This window comes from Eurytemora carolleeae, unplaced genomic scaffold (genome assembly GCF_000591075.1).
Source record: "Eurytemora carolleeae unplaced genomic scaffold, Eaff_2.0 scaffold1085, whole genome shotgun sequence".
In the NCBI taxonomy this organism is placed as follows: domain Eukaryota; kingdom Metazoa; phylum Arthropoda; class Copepoda; order Calanoida; family Temoridae; genus Eurytemora; species Eurytemora carolleeae.
In genome coordinates this window covers 95,457-119,164 of record NW_019397012.1, presented here as the reverse complement: position 1 = coordinate 119,164, position 23,708 = coordinate 95,457, and the positions used below count along the sequence as shown (strand labels likewise).

General features: G+C 31.4%; 1 protein-coding gene across 1 annotated transcript in view; it reads left to right on the top strand.

Annotated features, from left to right (window-relative positions):
* LOC111711101 (uncharacterized) overlaps window positions 1-23,708 on the top strand; it is a gene marked incomplete at its 5' end in the record, with an annotated part of 31,851 nt that overhangs the window by 763 nt on the left and 7,380 nt on the right. Inside the window, 6 exon segments of the mRNA XM_023485352.1 lie at window positions 738-788; window positions 4,138-4,226; window positions 10,529-10,632; window positions 14,722-14,793; window positions 16,591-16,634; window positions 20,904-20,961. Of these exon segments, the coding sequence (XP_023341120.1) occupies window positions 738-788; window positions 4,138-4,226; window positions 10,529-10,632; window positions 14,722-14,793; window positions 16,591-16,634; window positions 20,904-20,961 (418 nt within the window).

Here is a 23,708-nt window from a genome sequence, read left to right as displayed (position 1 = left end):
AATTTTTGCATATTTGAAATGGCATGGTCAAGGGCTTTTCAAAAATGTATAATTTGTCATTTTTTGGACAAATTTTTTTTTGCAAACATTTTTACTATAAAACTGGATTTTGCGATAAAAAATTCAATTTTCGCAAATTTGCAAATTTTTTTGCAGATTCTAAAAGTAGAGCACAAGAGCTTTCTAATGATGTATCATTTGTCATATTTGGACATAAAACATGGGATTTAGAGGGGGGGGTCAAATTGACCCCCCCCCAGCGTATCCTGGTTTTCAAGTACCCCAGCGGGGATAGGGTTAATTTACAAAAAAAACTTCGACTGAATTGGATTAGAGATGGTTAGAGAACTGTGGTATAATGTGTGGGTATCTTGAATAGACTCATTAATAAGTTTTCATCAAGATTTCATCAATTAAATACATTTTATTCAGCTAAATGTTTAACTTTTCTCTTTAAAAGAGAGAGCTCTATTTAGAAAGTAATATATCTATTCAAAAAAATGAATTGAAAGGATTTCAATCAATTTTATTCATGTTAACATGTCTTATGAGTCGTGGCAAAACTATACAGAGTGGCCCCAAAAAAACATGGATTTAACGTATATTTATAAGAATTTAGTGTGACCAAGCTAAAGCCCCCCAAGTATGTCATTAGAACGGACATTGTTCATACGTTCGGTAGAAACGAACAACCTCTGCTTGTAAAAATATCAAATTAATTTATTTTTTTAATTTAGGAAAAGGAGGAAATGGAGGAACTTCGGAAGAAGAAAAAGTTGTGCACACAGGTCACGCTTTAAATGGGATTTCTAAAAGAGGGACTGTACACGAAATTTCAAGAGACGATCCCAATTTAATGACTGGCATGTCCGAATAAGAACAGCATCCCTTAAACTTTTACCTGAGCATTTATGCGTATAAAAAGGTTCTAGATCAAATTTTTAGATATTATATCATTACGTGTATAAAGGTGAATAAGGTTCATATACAAAAAAAATATTTCAAAATCGAATAATATTTACCTGTTTAAACCAAGGGTTTAAACTAACATACGATTCCACAATCTTGTAAATTCGATTATAAATTAAAAATAACACTATTTACATATATTTACATCTTTAAAAATATACCATGCAGTATAGTACAATATAGTCGGATATAGTACCGTATATACCATGCAGTATAGTACAATATAGTCGGATATAGTACCGTATATACCATGCAGTATAGTAAAATATAGTCTGATATCGCCCGATGTAGTCAGTCTAGTAGGCTAATATAGTCCAAAATAGTCCAAAATATCCCAATACAAAATGTAGCATATTTATATAATTATATAAATATAAACATTGAATACTAATTACAAAACTAAACAGTATATACGTTATTAATCTTACTTTCCATTCTCACCTTCTCATCTTGAATTCCACAAAAAAATCCGGGAACAAATCTTGATCATAAAAATTCGGGTAAAATCAGCTTGGACTCTCGTTTTGAGAGATGTGAACATGCTCAATCTCTTGAACACCTTTGAGTTGTATAACAATGCTTAGTTGTGTTATTTTGTGAATATTATTCTAATACATGAGATAAATTGAAAAAGTATTTAAAATATAAATTGCGAGGGGTGAAGAAATCTACCGATCTGATGCTCAACTTTTTATAAAAATATTACGACATATTTGAAATATTTGACTTTTTTACCTGTTAAAAGATGTTTAAGAATTCCATAATTCATTCATGGAGTTGAAGCTCAGAATAACTTAAAGAAAATCTGAAAAAGAAAACTTGCATGTGTTTCCACTTCCTACCGATATTTTAAACTATGAATTCTGTTAGATTTGTCGAATTTGAACATCAATATAAACCTTTTCATGGAGTCATGTCACATGTGCGGTGCTGCTAAAAAATCTGGCCCGATCGGTTCAGCCGTATTGTCATTGAATACAAACAGACAGACAGACAAGCAAAACATTTATATAAATGTGTCCAATGTTACATCAAAGAGAAAACAATAATATAAAGTAATGAAAAAATATTTTTTCATTAGACAGAGCATGATATTAGATATCTATAATAAATAGAAGTGTTTATGATTTTACATTATTGTCTTGTTACAAAGACATACAGATAGACAAAGAAAATTTTATTTTAGAAAAATTGATTTGATTGATAAACATAATATAAACATAATTGATAATTACACTCGTCACTGAAAGAGTGCAAATACGTTTATCATCATATTTGTGCTCAAACCTAACACTCAAAGTCACGTTTGGAACACAGGCATAGTTTGTAACTTTTGTCCCCTGTAATCTACCCAACCCTCCTTCCTCAATTGCAGAAATGTGCCACAAAAAGAAACATACTTTGGAAAAATTAAGCTGGAGCGCTCTGAAACTTAACATTTTCACAATCCCCTCACGCACCTCTGAACCTTCAGTAAAAGTAAATTTAACCTAAAGTCTGACCCGCGTCAACCTTGTTGCACCGGCTAATCCTATTGAGTGTCTGCTTTATTTACCCGATGTCCAGGCGATACAGTACAAACTGACATTTGGGGAATTTCCCAAATACCCCAAATATCCAGCCATTTGAAAAATTTCCAAAATCTTAAAAATATTCTGCCCTCAAATTTCCCAAATGCCTGGTTATCTGGGAAATTTCCCAAATGCCTAGGTTTTTGGGAAATTTAAGTAAGAATGGATCTTTAGTTTAGCGAACGGTGTTTTCCGTTTTTTTAAAGTTACTATTATTTAACAATTTCTATTTTATGAACGGCGCTAACAAAAGATATTCTGCCAGTAAGGGTTGATTATGCAATTAACGGCATTTTCGTAAACGATTTGTCAAATAGTTAATGGTGCAACCTGTTAACGATTGTTTGCAGTATTGAAAGTTTTAACGGTTTGCCATAAGTCCAAGATTTCCATAAAAAACTTTAACAGTTTATCTTATTAGATTTACGGCACAAACCGTCACCAAATTGCAAAAAAATTCCATCAAATAAATAGGGGGGGGGGGGGGGGACTGAAGACGGAATTTAAAAAGTTTCATGCAATTTTAGTAGAAAAAAGAACGAAGGTTTCCGTTTTTTAAAAACCCATTCGTTTCGTCTTCGTTTTCAACCGTTAATTTTTTTCAAAAACGGCTATAATCCGTTTCGTTAACGATTTGAAAGTTTATGGTTTTTGTAACGGACTCCTACGTTAATTTTGAAAAACCTCCGTTCTTTTAACGGAACTTTGCCAAGCCCTATTGAGAGTATGGTGTATTTGAAACATTGATCATTAATCAAAGGCCTGTAACATCAGGTTGCAGCGAAATAAGGATTAAAAAATCAGAGTTTGTGGCAAAAAATCAATTCCTTTGTTAACATTTGCATTAAATAACCACTGTTTTTACGAGGGTGAGTCTTACATATTCTCTCTTTACAACATCTCATATATCTGTGAATATATTTCTATTCATATTGAAATAATGTATTCAAGTTCTTAACCCGGAATGCTTGAAAATATAATAAATACAATAAATGCAATATTTTTCCATCCTTGGAAAGGTGAAGAATTTTTTATTCATTCAACACAATATAAAATGTCACTATATGGATAAGACATTACAAAAGCTGCTTTATAAAATGGACATTGACGCCGCCTAGACAGAACATAAGTTTTAACATAATTTACATAGGACAATTCAAGGTTTGATATTTCAGAGATTTAGACTAATATTACACACAAAATTTTATTTAAAAACTCAAATTTTCTAATAATTTTATCTTTGCAACCTAACGTCGTGGACCTCAGAAAATTCAAACAAAGAATTTTGTTAAATCAAATAATCTAAGTTTGAAATATCAAAGGTTTACACCATCAGGTTGCAAATATATAGAAATAAAAAAATTTGAGTTTGTGGCAAAACTCAGTTCTTAACTGCAGCTCGAGGGTAGTGTGAGGTGTGGGATTGATTTCTCCCGAATTTCTCCCAAATTTCACCGAATCAAATCCCAATAAAATTCCAAATGTGTGGACAAGTACCAAGAATTTCTTCACATAACTGTATTAAACATTTTGGATTGGAGATAATTTCTCTACTTTTGTTTCCTGCGATGTAAAAATTCTAGTTATATATTTCTAGATGGTTTAAGCTGGTGGGGAATCCTTCTCCTAACTCTTGCAATTGTAATCTTCATTTTCATCATTGTCAAGTGCTGCGTAGAATTTCAGGTATGGCTATTTGAGCTAGATTACGTGATACTAATAGTAGACTTTTGTTCAAGCTATACGTATTACGTAAAATCACTGTTTAGCTTTACTGAATACATTGGACTGCGTTTAATTATACCCTTAAGCTACGTAGAGTCATGGTTAAGTTGAAATATATTCAAATTACATAGGGTATATATAAGCTTTGTTACAGGGGCGTACGAGAGCATTTGTGTGTGGGGGGGGGGCACAAAAAAATGTTGTGCCTCCCTTGGCAACATTGCTTCTTTTTTGAAAAATATTGATACATTTTTTAACTATGTAAACTATTCGATCACATACACACTTCCATATTACAAGTGTTAGTAAATTAGTTATGTATACTAATGTAAGCTTCAATGGTTGAAAAATAGAGATGGAAACGTTTCTTTGAAAACATCTATATTTTCATGGGATCCACACATATTGCTCTATAAATTATGATATCAAATACATATTTACACTGAAGGCAGTATTGATTAAAGCTTTTTTAATGAAACTTTTTTAGTAATGCGTAATTTCAAGTGACCCTCCATTTATAGAGTTGAATGTCTGATGTACTTTTAAAACCTTCATTTCTCCAACGTTTTTGAAACAAGAAATGCATGTGCCACTTTTGTAGAGAAACAACAAATAAAAATAATCAGTTTATAGAATGGGGAACATGGATGTTTAATGCAATACTTGATCAGACAAAGCTTTGAAGGGTATTGTTTTGAATCAGAATATAATCTATTACTTTTCTTAATCTTTTAGTTTGGATGAGTGCACTGCAATGCAATAGAATTTAGATTGACTGAGGAAGGGAAATGCACGTAGATGCAATACTAAAAGAGCCCTGCCCCCATTGGTGCCCCCCTCAGGTTGGGGCACGCGTAGTGGGGCTGGAATGTCAGCCCCCCCCCCCCCTCGTACGCCCCTCTGCTTTGTTAGATAGACTTTAGCGTCGAACGAAGAACTGAAGTCGCGTAGAATCAAAATTGAAGTCGTTTAAAGTACCCAATGTATAATTTAAGCTCAGCTACGCATAATTACATTTCAGCTTATAGTAGCGTTCTAGTAAACTACAGTGGTAGGCGATTATATCAATACAAAAAACGACGTTTGATTTATGTTTTGATTGTTTACAGATTTTTGTCGAATTTCAGGCTTACAAGTAATCAAAGAGAAACTTTCTTTATTGGCAGCTTCTCTTTGTTTCCGTGTTTCTGTGTATCCATGCTGTTTAAAAGCTTGATATAAATCGAAATTGAAATCAAAAGTCGTCTGACACTGTATAAAGTAGCTACAAAGAATTGAAGTTTTGCTTAGTAGCATTTCATTATTTATTTTTAGCTTGTAGCAATTCATTTTTCATTTTTAGCTTGTAGCAATTCATTATTTATCTCTCTCATAGTTTGTACTTGTAGTAATTCATCATTCATTTTTATCTTCTAGCAATTCATTATTCATCTGATAGCTTGTAGCAATTCATTATTCATTTTTAGCTTGTAGCAATTCATTATTAATCTTATAGCTTGTAGCAGTTTATTATCCATCTTATAGTTTGTAGCAATTAATTTATCATTTTTAGCTTGTAGCAATTCATTATTCATCTTATAGCTTGTTGCAATTTATTATTCATTTTTAGCTTGTAGCAATTCAATATTCATCTAATAACTTTTAGCAATTCATTATTAATTTTTAGCTTGTAGCAATTCATTATTCATCTCATAGCGTGTACTTTTAGTAATTCATTACTCTTTTGAAGCTTGTAGCCATTCATTATTCATCTCATAGTTTGTAGCAATTCATTATCCATCTTATAGCTTGTAGCAATTCAAAATTCATTTTTAGCTTGTAGCAATTCATTATTCATCCTATAGCTGGTAGCAATTCATTATTCATTTAAAGCTTGTAGTAATTCATTATTCATCTTATAGCTTGTAGCAATTCACTATTCATTTTTAGCTTGTAGCAATTCAATATTAATATTATAGCTTTTTAGTACTTTTAGTAATTCATTACTCTTTTGAAGCTTGTAGCCATTCATTATTCATCTCATAGGTTGTAGCAATTCATTATCCATCTTATAGCTTGTAGCAATTCAAAATTCATTTTTATCTTCTAGCAATTCATTATTCATCTGATAGCTTGTAGCAATTCATCATTCATTTTTAAATTGTAGCAATTCATTATTCATCTTATAGCTTGTAGCAATTCATTATTCGTCTTATAGCTTGTAGCATTTCATTATTCATTTTTAGCTTGTAGCAATTCATTATCCATCTTATAGCTTGTAGCAATTTATTATTCATTTTTAGCTTGTAGCAATTCATTATCCATCTTATAGCTTGTAGCAATTTATTATTCATTTTTAGCTTGTAGCAATTCATTATTAATCTTATAGCTTGTAGCAATTTATTATCCATCTTATAGTTTGTAGCAATTAATTTATCATTTTTAGCTTGTAGCAATTCATTATTCATCTTATAGCTTGTTGCAATTTATTATTCATTTTTAGCTAGATAGAATTGTATTTCACAAAATCTAAAAAATATCTTAAATTCTATTTTGTATTTACTCTCGACAAATGATTCTCCTAAAACAATCTAAGTTTTCGAATCAATTCTAAGAGAAAAGAAATTCTTCAAACTTTTTACATTTCTATTCTTCAATCAGATAAATCAGCATTTTGTTAAAACAAACCCTTTTTTTAGGATATATCAACGTTTTATATAAGCATATATGTAGCTGTTTGATTGTTTTTATTCAACAAACCTCAAATCATATAAACCGGTTATATACACTTTACAGGGTGTCTGGGAAAAAGGGTTTACAGAACCGTTTGTAATCAGATTTTCAAGATTGAAACCATATTTGAAATCTACGTACAATTTCCGATTCGAGTCTAATTTTAGGCTTGTAGATCTAAAAATGACAATTTTAGACTCCTTAAGTGTCCAACTAGAGCTAGTGAGCAAAGATAGTTAATTGCAATTGCGTATACTTTGCGTACATATTGAAAGCAGTTCTCTCCGGGTGGAATTTGTAAAAAAGAATATATGCATGAGTGCTTGTCTAGTATCCGAGGAGGTTAAAAGCATTAAACTTTGATAATGTTGATAATTCAAATAATAGTTTCCTGTGACCAGAATATTTCATTGATTTTTTATGTGAAAGATGGATCCCATGTCAGGCTTCGACATCAAGCTTGTGTTTACATTACCGCCCAGAGACAGTACACTGCAGTACAAAAGATGCGTACACCTCTGAAATAATTCTCCTTGGGAGTGAGTAAAATTGGTAAAAATAAAGACAAAGGGTCTTTAGACCTGTTTGTAATCGGATTGTTAAGATTGAGACCATTTTTGTTATCTACGTACAATTTCCGAGTCAATGAGCCCAATTTTAGGCTCATACAGAGCGTCCCATATCATATTAGATTATCTCCAATCTTTAACGCCAAAATAAACCCTTTATACTCTAAAAACTTATCATTTTCTGCAAGAAAATTCTTATATAAGCCTTATGTTATTTTTCAAAATGATCCACTCTAATGATATTTTCTAATTAGTCTCGAAAATCGTAATTTAGACCTGTTCTCGGTCTAATATGATGTGGGACACCCTGTAGTTAAAAAAGAAATTAAAGAACTATTTGCTGAAATTCTTCCAAATTGTTTAGTATAATATAAACAAGGTTTCCTTAAAGAAAATCCGCAGTTTGAGTAAAATTTTGTAGTTTTGCTTTAAATTAGTATTTCGCCCCAAAAAATGGAAAGTTTAGGTTCAGGTTATAATTCTGGAGGACAATAGGTTATCCTAAAAGTTGGAAAAATAACTTTAGGATCACTTATTATTCTCCAATTGACTTTTTTTACTGAAATACAAATGTTGTCACAATTAACAAGTTATACAATAACGAATTAAACAAATTTAACTACGACCTAATACAATGAAATATAAAAAAATCAAAAAAATTAATTGCAACTACAGAAGAATGTCTTCGCATAGAATTAAACCTTTGCCACAAAGTAAAATTTTGTAATACCTATTGTTAACCTTTGATATTTCAAACTAAAGAATTCTGTGAGACCAAATAAATATCAAATTGAAATATCAAAGGTTTTCACCATCAAGTTTCACAGATAAAGGGACTAGAAAATCAGAGTTTGTGACAAAGACTTAATTCCTTTATCATCTGACAGAAACTTTTGTTTTTGGTATTTCTTTGCTGCAAGAACTTTGATATTTCAAACTTAAATCTGATCTAACAGAGTTTATAGTTTGAAATAGGCTGCGACATTGGGTTACAAAGATATAGGAATAAAAAAAATCAGAGTTTGTGAGAAAGACGCAATTCCATAACATAAAATAACATGTGTTATCCACATGTTTACTGCCACAAACTCAAATTTTCTAATTATCAGATCTAACAGAATTTATAGTTTGAAAAATCTAAAGTTTACAAATAAAGAGGAAATAAAAAAGTTAGAGTTTGGGATAAAGGCTAAATTCCATTTGAAAAAAGAGTAAGGATCCAACTATGATCCAACTATGATCCAACTATGATCCAACTATGATCCAACTATGATCCAACTATGATCCAACTATGATCCAACTATGATCCAACTTGTGAAATTGATGGAAATTGTATTCCTTCTCAATTTGTTTGACTCTTGCCTACTGACTGGTCGAGATTGCATTCATGGACTAATCCTCAAAACTTTTAAAAGTTTTTTCTCCGGATTCACATAATTCTTCCAACCAAAGGAACTTAGTTTTTGGCACAAACTCCGATAATATAGTAGACCGTGGATATTTTAAACTATAAATTCTGTAAGATCAAAAATATTGTTTTGAGTGTGCAATTTCAACGGTTTAAACAATCAGGTTACAAAGATATAGGCATTAAAAAATCTAAATTGTGTTCCTCTGAAACAAATTTTTGCTTCCTTTTCCATAACAAAACTTCTGGCATCTATGTTCTATAAAATAATTTTAAGACAATTTGCTGTAACTAAACCATGAACATCTTGAACATAATAAATAAAATAAAATGAACCGATACAAATGTCTTAAAGGGAGTGTTCGCGAAAAATGAAAGGGGGTGATGTTTGTCTTCCATTAAGCATACCGTTTTCAAAGAACCAGCAAAACAGTTTTTTTAATGTCTTAATTGTAACTTGGACATGACATACAATGATTTCCTATTTCAATTTTTGATTTCTACTTTATTTTCAAGAAGTTTTAATGCACATGGAAAGAAAGAGAAGTTTTCTTTGTTAGTTTTAATCTGAAAAAAAGCTTTTAGAAATCTTAACTATATTACGAAAAAATATCAAATTCCGCTCCATTTATATATTTATTGGCTATTTTTCCATATTTCATGAACATTACAGCATTTAAAAGGTTCAACTAGAACATACTACAAAGAAAGGGCTTTTCATAACATTTTTAATGTTAAAAATCAATTCTTCAGATGAAAAGACATGTATGTAAAATTATTGTATTTCATACTTATTGGACTATTCAACGTTATAGCTTTGACGTTATATAACGCGGCCATCTCTAGATGAACCCAGATTAAAGAAAAACATCAGACAAAGACAAGATAAATTATCTATTTAACGTTATAGCTTTGAATTTATATAACGCGGCCATCTCTAGATGAACCCAGATTAAAGAAAAACATCAGACAAAGACAAGATAAATTATCTATTTAACGTTATAGCTTTGACGTTATATAACGCGGCCATCTCTAGATGAACCCAGATTGAAGAAAAACATCAGACAAAGACAAGATAAATTATCTATTTAATTTTATAGCTTTGACGTTATATAACGCGGCCATCTCTAGATGAACCCAGATTAAAGAAAAACATCACACAAAGACAAGATAAATTATTTCCAATATAGAGAAGTACATTATACAAGATTATTTATCAATAAGATGATAAAGGAATATATTGAGTTTAATAAAAATATCTTCTGTATATATTCTTTTCATCGCCGAATTTGTTTCTCACAAAGGCCTAAATGGCATAAAATTTTGCGTGGGACTTAGCCTGACCTTGGGGGTTGAATATGTGTTACGTAAGGTATAAAAATGGGACCAAACATCTTTTTTTAAAACTGTACTGTACTATAATGTACTATATGGTACTTTACTGTATGCTACTGGGAGGAGGAAGGATGGTTTGCAATCTCAGAAGATAATAAATAATAATTGTTCAGGTTAATTACTTGGGAGGAGGGAGGAAGGTTTGCTATCTCAGAAGATAATAAATAATTGTTGTTAAGGATGCTTACTTTGGAGGAGGGAGGAAGGTTTGCTATCTCTGTCTGGATAAGATTAGGATCCAGGATTGGAACTCAGGAGAGCACAGGAGACAGTGTGCTTTCAGGTATATACAAACTACAAAGATTTTGTTCATCTATTGCAGGTATATTTATATATATTACAACATTTAAAAAATTTAGGGCACTTACCACGGGCAGCCGTAGTACATTTGAATTTCTGAGCCGGGTCAACCTTTCCGGTCCCAGTTTGCACTGTACCTAGCTCTATGGACAGGACTAGCTGGTGCAACAAGGTTGACGCGGCCAGACTTTATGCTTCTTATTGAATTTACTTTTACTAAATGGGCAGATTTGCGTGTTACATCTAACAAAATCTTACTTATAAAAGATATGTCAAAGTCTTTGATACCTTTTGTAGACATATTAATAGCAAAAGAAATTGAGTCTTTGTCACAAACTCTGATTTTCTGATCTCTACATCTTTGGAACCCTTGTCGTAGACCTTAGATAGTTCAAACAATGAATTTAAATGAATCAAATAGTCTAAGTTTAGAATATCAAAGGTTTACATCATCAGCTGGCAAAGATATAGATATTAGAAAATTTGAGTTTGTGGCAAAAACTCAATTCCTTTTTGATGCAAAATTGAGCATTCTCGAAAATTTCGCGGATTGCTATATATATATATACATATATACTGTCCGTACTCCGTACCTTAGAATTATAAGAAAAAAATGGCAAAATTAATAAAAACCACTTTTCCTATGACATGTAAAATTTTCCTTTTTTATGCTTTATTTGCGAATAATCCTGTTGAATCTATTAACATATTTGAATTTGACAAACATGCTATAATGAATATTTTTTTCTCACAAATTTTTACTTAGATAAGATAAGATAAAGTTTATTGCTAATATAAATGTATCTCTATACAGATAGAGTTTACAATCACAAAATTGATGATTATATTAACAGTACAAGTATAAAGCAATTAGGTGGAAAATAGCTCTTGGCTGTTTTGATTATTTTTTTCCACCTAATTTTAGTAATAATAACAAAATATTTCAATTAAATAGATTTAAGGAGAACGATTAGAGATCAGGGTGCAAATTTATCATATGCAAAATAGTTTATACATAAATTCGAATAACTAGAGTTTAAAGTAAACATTTTGTGATTTTTTTATTTCAATCTCTAAACCTTTTATTATGGATTGGAAAAGAGTTTTATTTATCTTTTCATTCAATAACAATAACAATAACAATAAGATTTATCCATAACTTTTAAATTCTAAATCTTTATTGACGATCATTGTGCAACTTGTGTATTCAAAACTGGATATTAAAGATAAAGATGTCGATTAAAGGAAGTGTTATATTTCAAAGGACCCTCCACGTTTTTAGATATAATCGATAAGTTACAGGGAACGAATCGTTCGTTTAAAACTTTTAAAACGTTTTGGGTGAAACGTGATTGGGTGAAACGTTATTTGGCGAACTGTTACCACACCAACGAAACAACTATACGATCGTTTTTCTTAAAAACCGATAGTTTCTCGACATTTAATTTCAAATTTTTATTACAGTAGGAAAAGTTTATGAATGTTTTGTTAGATGTGTTTTTAAATCAAAATTACCCCTGGATGTTTTTCGAACAAAAGTGGATTTTATCAATAAGAAAAGGTCGTCGATAACGATCGTTGTCTATCAAAATTGACCAACCTTCGTTAACGAAAACACAAACTACAACTTCGTTTTTTCTTAGTTTTAAAAACAATTGTTTTTTTTAAACGATCGTTTTGTGTTTCGTTTTTCTTCATCGTTAACGCAACGATACGATCTATTTTCAAAAGAGTGAAAACGGTACCCCTTAATAGTCACTTTAAATTACGCTCACAGTCCTTTTATTAGGATTTTATTGAAAGCTAAATTAGAATTATGGAGTTATGAATTCGATTTATATAAAAATATTTTATTGCGAACTTTCATCATATTTCCATTTGATTTTCGCTGAGTCATTCATCTTGCCAAACTACACTTATGTCGTATCTATATATACATCTCTTTATATATTTTGTTATTTCTATTCATTTCCTACTTCAAATAGTCAGATTGGAGGAGGGGTATGAGCAGGACTTGGCAAATTCAGAATGCCGGGGGGGGGGGGGGTCAAATCTCTAATTTTCTTTTTTGTGATGCAAGTCTGTATACGTTCTTGGAAAGCCCTTGGGCTCTACTTCAATAATCTGTAAAAAAATTAAAAATTTGCAAAAATAACATATTTGTTGAAAAATCTTTTTATTAAGCAAAAAAAAGGCGCAAATTGCAACAAATTGTACATTTTGAAAAGCCCTTGACCCAGCGAACTCAAATGTGCAAAAACATTGCAACATTTTTAAAACCTAAATGTGTATTCCAGAAAAACTTAAAATGTGCAAAGTCTCTTTAAAGGAGTCTGTTCAAAAATCTGTGCAACCTGTTTTCTTCTGTTATAGGCTTTCCAAAGAGCTATACAATGTTTGAAATCCGATGACGGAAAGTTGGTCTGAATATAGATTTAGTCTAGTAAAATAATGCATTTATTCAGTATGCCTGAGGATTCAGGCAGTAGTTATAAAAGCCCTGTTTTTAGCCTCAAGTAAGGAGCAGTTGTTAGTTAGAAAAGCCAAAAAATTTGAGCCTCCTAGCTAAAACACCTTTTGAGTTATCGCTAAAGAATGATGGCTTAGAACGTTGCCAGTCCAATAGTTTTCAGATAAGGGATGAGGAAACTTACCAGACTAAAAATAAATACCCTCCTATTAAATTCTTTAAACAGAAAGAATTGGTAAATTACATTTATATCATATTTAAATTTTAATTTGGATTTAGATACTATATTTTAATTTAATTTTAGGGGGTCATTTTTATTTTATTTAGAAAATTAATTTACTCTAAGTGCTTTAGAAATATTTACTTTTTTCAGTGACAATCCAAAGTTTCTGTAAAAAAATTTCTTTATGAAAGGCCCGCTTGTTTTGTTGTTTTTGAGCTTAAATAAACAATTTTGTCATGAAGATTGAAATAAATTAACTGAAAATTGAACATGTTTCATATTTGTTTTCAGAAAACCTATCGAAATATTTCAAATTTTTAAAACAGAAAACTTTTGACGTCTATTCAAGCTAATAAAATTTACTAGCTTTAATAAAAAATTGTAAATTTGTACTCTTCTTTTACTTAAAATTTCGATTTCGACTAGTAAATTTTAACAAGAAAAAGAAATAGTTTAATATTGAGATTTTTAAAAGTGTTTTTTGATGAATTTTGATGAATACGTTTTTGTTTTCTGCAGGCTCCTAAAAAGTTTAATTGTGTGATAGAAAATTTGTTTTGAAAATGTAGACCAGCTGACAAATCATTTGTTAACAAAAGATTGACTTTTCTTTTTTTCAGGCATTCGTTCAGAATCAAAATCTTATTTAATGTTATAATTGCAAACTTGTACAGAGAACACATAATTTCCATTTACTTACAGCGCCGATATAAGGATTCATATCTCTAATTGGATAATGAGATAGCTAGAAAGATAAATGATTGGATCAGGCGCTAATGGACACGGCATACAGGAGAGAACACAAATATAATTTTTAGTCAATTAGGATGTTTTAGTATAACCTCCTAAAAACCTTGATATCAAATATACTTATCAAAGTAAACTAAATCCTTATTATTTCAAGTATAATACAAGTTTTTCCACAAATTCAAATTTGCAAATCACTATATCTTTGCAAACCGATGGTGATAACCTTTTATATTTCAAGCTTAGATTATATCATTTAACAGAATTATAGTTTAAAATATCATAGGTATGCGACATCGAGTTGCAAAGATATGCAAATTTATTACCCTGATATGGTTGCATGATATGATATGAAATCATTTACATATTTAAAATTCAATCTAATGAAAAAGATTTGAGTCTTTGCCACAAGCACTTATGTTTTTAATCCCTTCTTTCCAACCATATGGTGTAGACATGAAATTTTAAGCTATGAATTATGTTAGATAAAATCATCAAAGTTAAAAATATAAAAAGTTTAAACCAGTATAGGTTGCAAAGTATATGGATCAGAAAATTTGAATTTTTGGAAAAAACTCAATTCCTTTACTTTAACATGACGAGCATTTGTTTACTAATGGTCTAATCTCTAGGTATGCTTCTGATCTGACTAACCTGCTTCAGCATGATAGAGTTAAATGTCCCAAATGTGAATCAAGACTCAGGTAAGAAAATAGGAAAATTAAATTTCCTTAAACTCTGATTTTATTATCCATTTATCTTTGCACACAGGATCTCAGGCCTCGGCTAGACATCGTTTTGAGCTGAGATTTTAGTATTGTAGAGAAATTTATATTCAATTTTAAATTTAAACAAATTTAAAGTTGAAAAAAATCTTTATTTGCAAAAAAAACCATTTCGAATTTGTTTAGTTCTTTGGCAAGCTTATACAAATACATGTGGTTTAAAAGTGACCATTTTAACTTTTAAGTATAATTTCTTAGGAATCAAAATGAAGTTAGAATCCATATAAAAGATGAAAATTATGGTAGTCAATAAACGACAATGAGCGAAATGCATTGCCTGCAATGGAGGACATTTGAAGGGAGTGTTCGCGAAAAATGAAAGGGGGTATAGGCTTACGGCGAAAAATAAGTGCTTTTGATCGCTACTAATCTTACTTCTATCTGTTGCGTCTGTATATTAGTTAAAAACGACTTATACTGAAGAACGTAACGTCCATACAAATTGAGAAAGTTGCAACATACGACTCGGATCGTTAAAAAATCCATTTAATTTCAAACTAATCAATCAGATATTACAACCTACAGTCATCGATTATTTTTCGACGCAATTCTATATAGTCAATATTTAGTAATATTTTTTATTTGATTTGCTCTCGATGCTCCGAATGATTTCACGTGGCAGAGACAAATAGCGGAAAAAACGTCGTTTTAAGTGCATTGCACATAAACAAATAACAAATATTATGAAACATTAACTATATTCGAATGCGTCTAAAAATAATCGATGTCGAAAGATTTAAATATTCCAATGATTTGTTTGATATTAAATTGATTTTTCTACGATCCTAGTCGTATGTTGCAACTTTCTCCATTTTTATGGACACTAAGTTCTTCGGTTTACGTCGTTTTAAACAATTTTCTCCTTACAGACGCAACAGATGGAATTTAAGATTAGTAGCGATCAAAATCGATTGTTTATCGCCCAAAGCCTATACCCCCTTTCATTTTTCGTGGACACTCCCTTTAAGATAAACATATCGCAACAACAACTTATTTATTTAATTAAAGTGTTAAACACATTTTTTGAAGTAGAATTAATACTAATAGATAGCTTAAAAGAGACTTAACATTTCCGTGAAAATTTTATTTTGTAAATGGTATTGGCGCGATTCCGTCGCTCTTAAGAACATGCTTTAGATCTTAGCTTTTCAAATCTAGCCTTATTTTTACTACTTCAAATTCTAATTTTTCAATCCCTATAACTTTGCAATCTAATGATGTAAACCTTTCATATTTTAAAATTTGGCCTATGATTTTAGGTTACAAAGATATTAGAATTAGAAAATTGGAGTTATATGGTTAATAACTCCTAACTACTGGATTGGAGTTATATGGTTGTATTGAGAGGAATCAGTTTCAGGTTTCCTTTCAATAAGACCCAGACAATAAGTTTTGTCGATGGGTAGACTTGTGAATATAATGAGCAAGTTTTCTTTATAGATGTTTATTTTCATTCTTCTCATTTACACAAACACTCGTCTAAAAGCACATAACTGAAATATACAAAATAGTTAAAATATATATCTTGATAAATATGCATACACTTATGCATACAATCTAAAGGTTATTTTTGGAGTTATATGGTTAATAACTCCTAACTACCGGATTGGAGTTATATGGTTAATAACTCCTAACTACCGGATTGCAGATTTATGTGATTTTGTTCGAGCAAGGAAGACGATATCTGGTCGCTACCATAATTTGATATTTTTATAGATTGTGGCCGGAGGGCAGAGGACCATCTTTCTCTTGTGATTCAGGTAATACATTTTTTTAAAACATTTTTAACGGGGCTATAGATGTCATTTTAATTGACCTTACACTAATGTGTATGTTAACCGGTAATGTTACATCGTCTATACGCAACATCCCCCTACTGAACTTCCGACCTACTAACTTTCCGACCTACTGCAAAATCGGACCTACGTCAGCTGTTTATTTTTGTATTATTTGAGGGTTAGGTTAGGTTAAGACAATTTCTGGGCCGAGCGCTGCACATAGGACAAGCTAGGGGGCCGAGTGCCGCGGCTAGGACATGCTAGGGGGCCGGGCGCTGCGGCAACAAGTCCATATAGTACCTGTAAAACCAAGTGCTGGTAGGTCGGATGTGTAGTATAGCGGATTTGGCGTAGGTCAGAAATGAAGTATAGTGGATTTGCGTAGGTCAAAAAATACACCCCCATGTTAACCCCCTTATCTTCTCTCATTGTTGCTTGGATAAAGGTTTAAAGGGACCAATTGTGAATCTGGCCTCCATGCCGAAAATGGCGGGAAAACTTGAAACCACGCTTAATTACAGTCCCTTTAATCTTTAACTGATATCCTATTCTTCTTTATTTTCTAAAATCTGCATTTGAAGAAAGAAAAACTAAAAAATATGTGAAAACACCAAAGACAAATTGAAAAATTGAAAAAAAAATAAAAAATAACATAAAATTTGGCACACTCACCATCTATTTTATTCTATAGTTTCAGATTAGGAATGCACAAAACTGTTTTCTAAATATAAAAAATACTAGACTTTAAGGCTCCTTGTATTTCAGCTTTAAATTGTGACTCTATCTGGAAGCATTTACTCTTCGTTAATTTTCAAAATTCAAAATTTACGAAAATCAATTTGTTTTGAGACAAATTTTGAAATGCTAAGCATGAATAAACCTTTACTGGGTTCATGTGAGGTCCCACAAAATATTTTGGCCCGATTTGTTCAGCCGTTTTGACGTTTATTGGATTCAAACAAGCAAACACCCAAACATCAGTCAAGCAAAGCTTAGAAGTTAGAAGATGAGAGTTTGTATTTAATATATTTAACCACAAGCATCCAATTTTTATTTGAAGAAAATATTCGAGGATTTGTAAGGATTTACTCAAATTCAATACAAAACATATTTTACATTTAATTCTGACTTTATGACATACAAGATTTACATTCGATGATTTTTCTTTAGTTTATAAAGTGTTTTTCTGGAATTATGATTTCATTGTTTAACTCAAGGTTGCATACAGATAATCTGGAATGAAAATAACTGGAAATGTCGGCTTCATAGCAATCTCTTAAAATCTTTCATATGACGCAACCGCTAATTTGCAATTGACAACGTTGCTGGTGTGAAAGATGCCCTCAACATTTACAGTTGTCAAGTGATAAGTGGAGAAAAATCTTCTCTCCTCTCACCAGCAACTTTGTGACTTTATCCTCTGCAAATAATCAGTTACGTCATATGAGAATTTTGAGTCTCCATTGCGCCATGAAAACGAGATTTCCAGTTCATTTGAGCGCATCCTGATTATCTAACTGTACAACTTTGCTTAAAAGTAAGTGAGGTTTGCCTATTAATCCCGTTTTCTGATCGATTGGCGTAAACTCTAGAGCCGGCCTTTTGTGGAATTGTTATTCTATACTTTTGGTGGATCGTCTAGCATTCCAGAATAATGAAGCATATAAGGTTCTTTAGATTTATTTTTGACGTAACATAGATAATAAATTCCAAAAACATTAGATATTTTAGCGTGCGTTCATATTTTTGCGTTTCCATTTGATTATTTTATTTTTCCTTTTCGTGCTAGGATTTAGAATTATATTCTCAAAAGAAGTCAAAGAACTTTTGATGTGAACTGGGAGAACTCAACAGAAACAAATTTTAAATTATGAAAAGGATATATTTTTAAATAAGAAGGATTCATTTTTGGCAGTATGTATCATTCTGTATTTTTGTGTATTATAGTATAGTTGTATCAATTGCAAAAAGGTTTGTACCCTGGTGGTATAAGGTTGGAAAAGGTTTAGACCCTGGTGGTATAAGGTTGAAAAAGGTTTAAACCCTGGTGGTATAAGGTGGAAAAGGTTTATACCCTGGTGCTATAAGGTTGGAAAAGGTTTAGACCCTGGTGGTATAAGGTAGGAAAAGGTTTATACCCTGGTGGTATAAGGTGGAAAAGGTTTAAACCCTGGTGGTATAAGGTAGGAAAAGGTTTATACCCTGGTGGTATAGGGTAGGAAAAGGTTTAGACCCTGGTGGTATAAGGTGGAAAAGGTTGATACCCTGGTGGTATAATGGTGGTAAAGGTTTATACCCTGGTGGTATAAGGTGGAAAAGGTGTATACCCTGGTGGTTTAAGGTGGGAAAAGGTTTATATCCTGGTGGTATAAGGTTGGAAAAGGTTTAGACCCTGGTGGTATAAGTTTGGAAAAGGTTTACACCCTGGTGGTATAAGGTTGGAAAAGGTTTACACCCTGGTGGTAAAAGGTTGGAAAAGGTTTAGACCCTTGTGGTATAAGAGGGGAAAAGGTTTAGACCCCTAGTGGTATAAGGTTGGAAAAAGTTTATACCCTGGTGGTATAAGGTTGGAAAAGGTTTAGACCCTGCTGGTATGAGGTTGGAATAGGTTTGAACCCTGGTGGTATAAGGTTGGAAAAGGTTTAGACCCTGGTGGTATAAGGTGGAAAAGGTTTATACACTGGTGATATAAGGTTGGAAAAGGTTTAGACCCTGGTGATATAAGGTAGGAAAAGGTTTAGACCCCTGGTGGTATAAGGTTGGAAAAGGTTTATACCCTGGTGGTATAAGGTGGGAAAGGTTTAGACCATGGTTGTATGAGATTGGAAAAGATTTAGACCCTGGTGGTATAAGGTGGGAAAGGTTTAGACCATGGCTGTATAAGATTGGAAAAGGTTTAGACCCTGGTGGTATAAGGTGGGAAAAGAATATATATTCTCTATAGTTCTGTAGTCTCTATAAGTCTCTTTTAGTCTCTGTAGTCTCCAGTCTCCGGAGTGATTATCCTGAATTGTAGAGATAACTATTCATATAATCTCATGGGTGTTGGGTTCTCTCTATTAGATAAAATATTTTTACTTTTTACAGAAAATGCTTAAAGGGAGTCTCTATTAAAAGATGGTCTGATTCACAACTGTACCCTTAAAAAACTTTCCCGATCAATTTTAAAGTTTAAATTCTGTTGAAGTTTATCAGAGTTAATGATTGAACTTGAACAAGTTCTAACCCAATATTCTTGCCATGAGTATGATAAAGTTGGATCAAACTTGTATTTATTTTTATCCTTTATATTTAAACTTCTTAACTCATGGGAATCGAAAAGTTGGTGAAGCATTCTTTGTAAAAGGCAGAGCTGCAACTTTTAAATTACAAGAATTTCGCAAAGCTTCCTTTTCTGATATAGGAGCGGCTGAACCCGATCGGGCAAATATTATTTGTAGGTCCTTACATGAAAAAGTTGGTTAAATTTTAAATCTAAAGTAACATAAGAAGAAAGCCCCTGAAAATAATGAGACGTAGACAGGGAAACATTATTTGTCTTAACGAAATGTATTTTAGTTTATCATTTTACAACATATCACTTATTTCTTATTGCCTCACAGTCTTCGTATAAGCATTCACCACAAATTTCGAAATTTCCTCTTTACAAGAATTGCAAAACCTGGGTAGAGATGGGTGCGGTCGGCTTTTTTTTCATTTTGTTCGTTTATCGCTCATGAACGATCCAATTCGTTTTTCTTTCAATCGCTCAAAAAAAAATATTGTTCGTTCTCAGAGTTTTGGTTCGTTTTCTCTCTATTTCGATCGTTGTTTTCACTAAAAAATTAGTTTAGTAAAATCGTAGTTCAATTACATTGATTTCGTTACGTTTTTTAGTGAAAAACTATGGTTATTTAAAAAGTTAGTTTGAAATAATTGTTCATTCAGCAAAAACATGATTGTTTTTCAAAGTCGTTCGGAAATTTTTTTTTTTTTTAGTAAAAAAAACATACGATTTTTAATCGTTCATTATTGTTTTTATTTTTGTTCGTTTCTAAATGATCCAAGTTGTTCGTCCGCGAAAAACTTTGTTCGTTCTCAAAAATTTCGTTTGTTCGCGAAAACGATGCACATGTACATGCACAGACCTAATTGATAATTAAAAGTATGAAAAAAGGTTTACACGATCAGGTTTCAAAGAAATACGAATCAGATTTTGTGGCATAGTTTCTTTCTACTTTACAATATATCATTTATTCCTCCTTGTTTCAGACGACTCACTGGAGTGTGCAGATAAAGGAAGTCAGATAAAAAACAATGGTAAAAACAGGTGACATTTTATATTTTCTTACAACAACAACAACAACAACAAGAGGGCCGGGCACAAGACCTGTCACTCTCTGGAAAACGAAAACTTTTCAACTTTTACCAATTTTGTCCAATTGATATTTTAATTTTTCAAATTTAGTTTTAAAAATCTTCTTTTCAATGTGCGATTTTATCTTGATGTAAGTTTGAATGGTACACGTCAATTAACTCTGAACCTAGATTTACAAAAGCAATTCTGCTTAACATTTTGGGATATGGTTTCACCTAAGAAACAGTCCAAATCTTTGTATGATTCGAACTGTACGGTACTGTCAGGTCTAGTGTACCCAATGTGTAGTGGACCCAGCACGGTTTTGCACAAATATAGACTGCACTGACATCAGGTTGAAAAGATAAAAGGATTTTATAATTATAATTTGAGAGAAAATTTTAGTTACTTACTTTCTTTTAAATATGTTCTTAGTCTTTTTTAAGTCCAGCTGAACCAACTACTGCTGGTTCAAATCCTGAATCACCGATTCAAAGTTAAACATTCCTGAGGATTTGAATCGTTGATTAAGGATTTGAACCGGTGATATAGTAGTTGAGCGACCTATCTAATGCATTAAAGTCGGTCCCAGGTATGTTTTGAAATAAAATATTTGTTTAAGAAAATTGATTTTTAAAATTTGTCTTCTTTTCATGAGATTTATCGAATCAGAGCTGAGGCCGAATTTAAAGAATTTGAGCCGCAGCTTAAATTTAAGACGCCGCTCAAATATGTGTGATTCCACTTAAATTGTATTTAATGATTCAGCCGACGCTCAATTGAAACCGGCTTTTGGCAGATTTGAGACGGGGCTCAAATTCATTAAATTCAGACTCTGAAGGGAGTGTTGGCAAAAAAAGTCTTAGGAAAGTTTCTAAAAATCATAAATTCTTCCAGAAACACTTTTATCCTTAAACGAATTGGGTCTTTGGCACAAATTCCGATTTTCTAATGCCAATATCTTTGCAATCAATGTGACGTAAGATATTTAAAACAAGGAACTATCAAATAATCCATGTTTGAAATATCAAAGATGTACGCCTTCAAGTTGCAAAAGTATAGATTTTCTTAAACTATATTTTTGCAGCTGGATTATTCATACTTTGACTATCATATGAAGCAGAATTTAGAGTTTGAAATGTTAAACATCAGGTTGCAAAGATATTTATCAGGATTGGTTAATCAGAGTTTTCTCAGAGTAATCAGTTTCTTTGTATATACTCAATATGAATTTTTAATTGTTGTTAAAAACACACAAACAATAAAAAATCAACAATTTAAAAAAATTCTATTCATATAAAAACCCAAATATCCCAATTTATAAAGACACTTTTTTCGTAGACACTCCATAAAATAAGGGTTAAAAAAATGTAGATTTAAAATTGTTTTCCTGAACTTTTTGAATAAACAGATTTTGTTTTACTCCGTTCCTAAAAAGTTCTATTCCTTTATGGTTAAACTTTGTAAAAATTAAATATTTGACCAACTTTTTAAAACTTGAAATTTAATCCTCATGAATTTTATAAAACAAGGGAAATAAAGTTAAAATTTGCATAATCACAAAGTTGCATTAAAAAAATTCTCCTTTCTTAATTTTTTTTCAAAATCAATTTTTGAATTTTGACCATTTGATTCTCATTAAAGATTTTTTACGAAAGTCACAATCTTATTTGAAATAAATTTTTTATTACAAAAACTCCATGAGTTTCTAAATTTGAATTTAATGGTTTGATTTGAATTTAAACAAAAAAATATTTCTATTTACCTGAATTTCTTTTATGAACGACTATAGAGCATATCTTTTTAAAGGGTCCGTCCCCACGTAACTTTAAGTAACTTTAATTATTTTAGTTTTTTATCTAAATATTGATTATTTTCTATTATGGTATTACAAGTGACGTGCAGATTTATTCTGCAGCGAAAAGAAAAGGAAAAATATTTTTGTTTTAAATCTTAGAATTAGGCATGAAATTTTTAAAATTTAGGATCACTTAGAAATACGTAGACAGTCCCTTTAAGTAGTTGAATTTAATTTGAAATTTTTAATTAGTTTTTCGTAGAAATTTTATAAAAGTTGAATATATAAATTAAAAGTAAAAATCATCGCTCTTCTGTTTTTTTTTCAATTGAAAATATTAAATTTATACAGTTCTACCTCTGAATTATTTAGACAATACATCAACGAGTAATTTTTTTATTTTTTTTTTATTTGTTCTTAAAGAACAATGGCGCATACCTGTCTATTCAGCATTTACCTATATATGAGGATGTTTAGCTTGCATAAATACAAAATACTACGTAGTGCACACAGGCTTTTGATAAAAACGTCTTTTAGTAATCTTCTTTATTTCATATTTTATTTGGTTTCTATTAAACGTGGCCGCTAGGTGTCTCTGCTCTCGATGTTTCAGGGGTTCCAAATAGTTTCATGAAAAGGATTATCCAACTAGCATACCAGGTTGTGTATAAAACGTGCTGGGTCGACTACACAAGAGTTTCATAAGAGGGTTTAATCCAACTAGCCTGCAGGTTGTGTATAAAACGTGCTAGGTCGAGTACATAAGAGTTTCATAAGAAGGTTTAATCCAAGTAGCCTGCAGGTTGAGTATAAAACGTGCTGGGTCGAGTACACAAGAGTTTCATAAAAAGGTTTAATCCAAGTAGCCTACAGTTTGTTTATAAAATGTGCTGGGTCGAGTAGACAAGAGTTTCATAAGAAG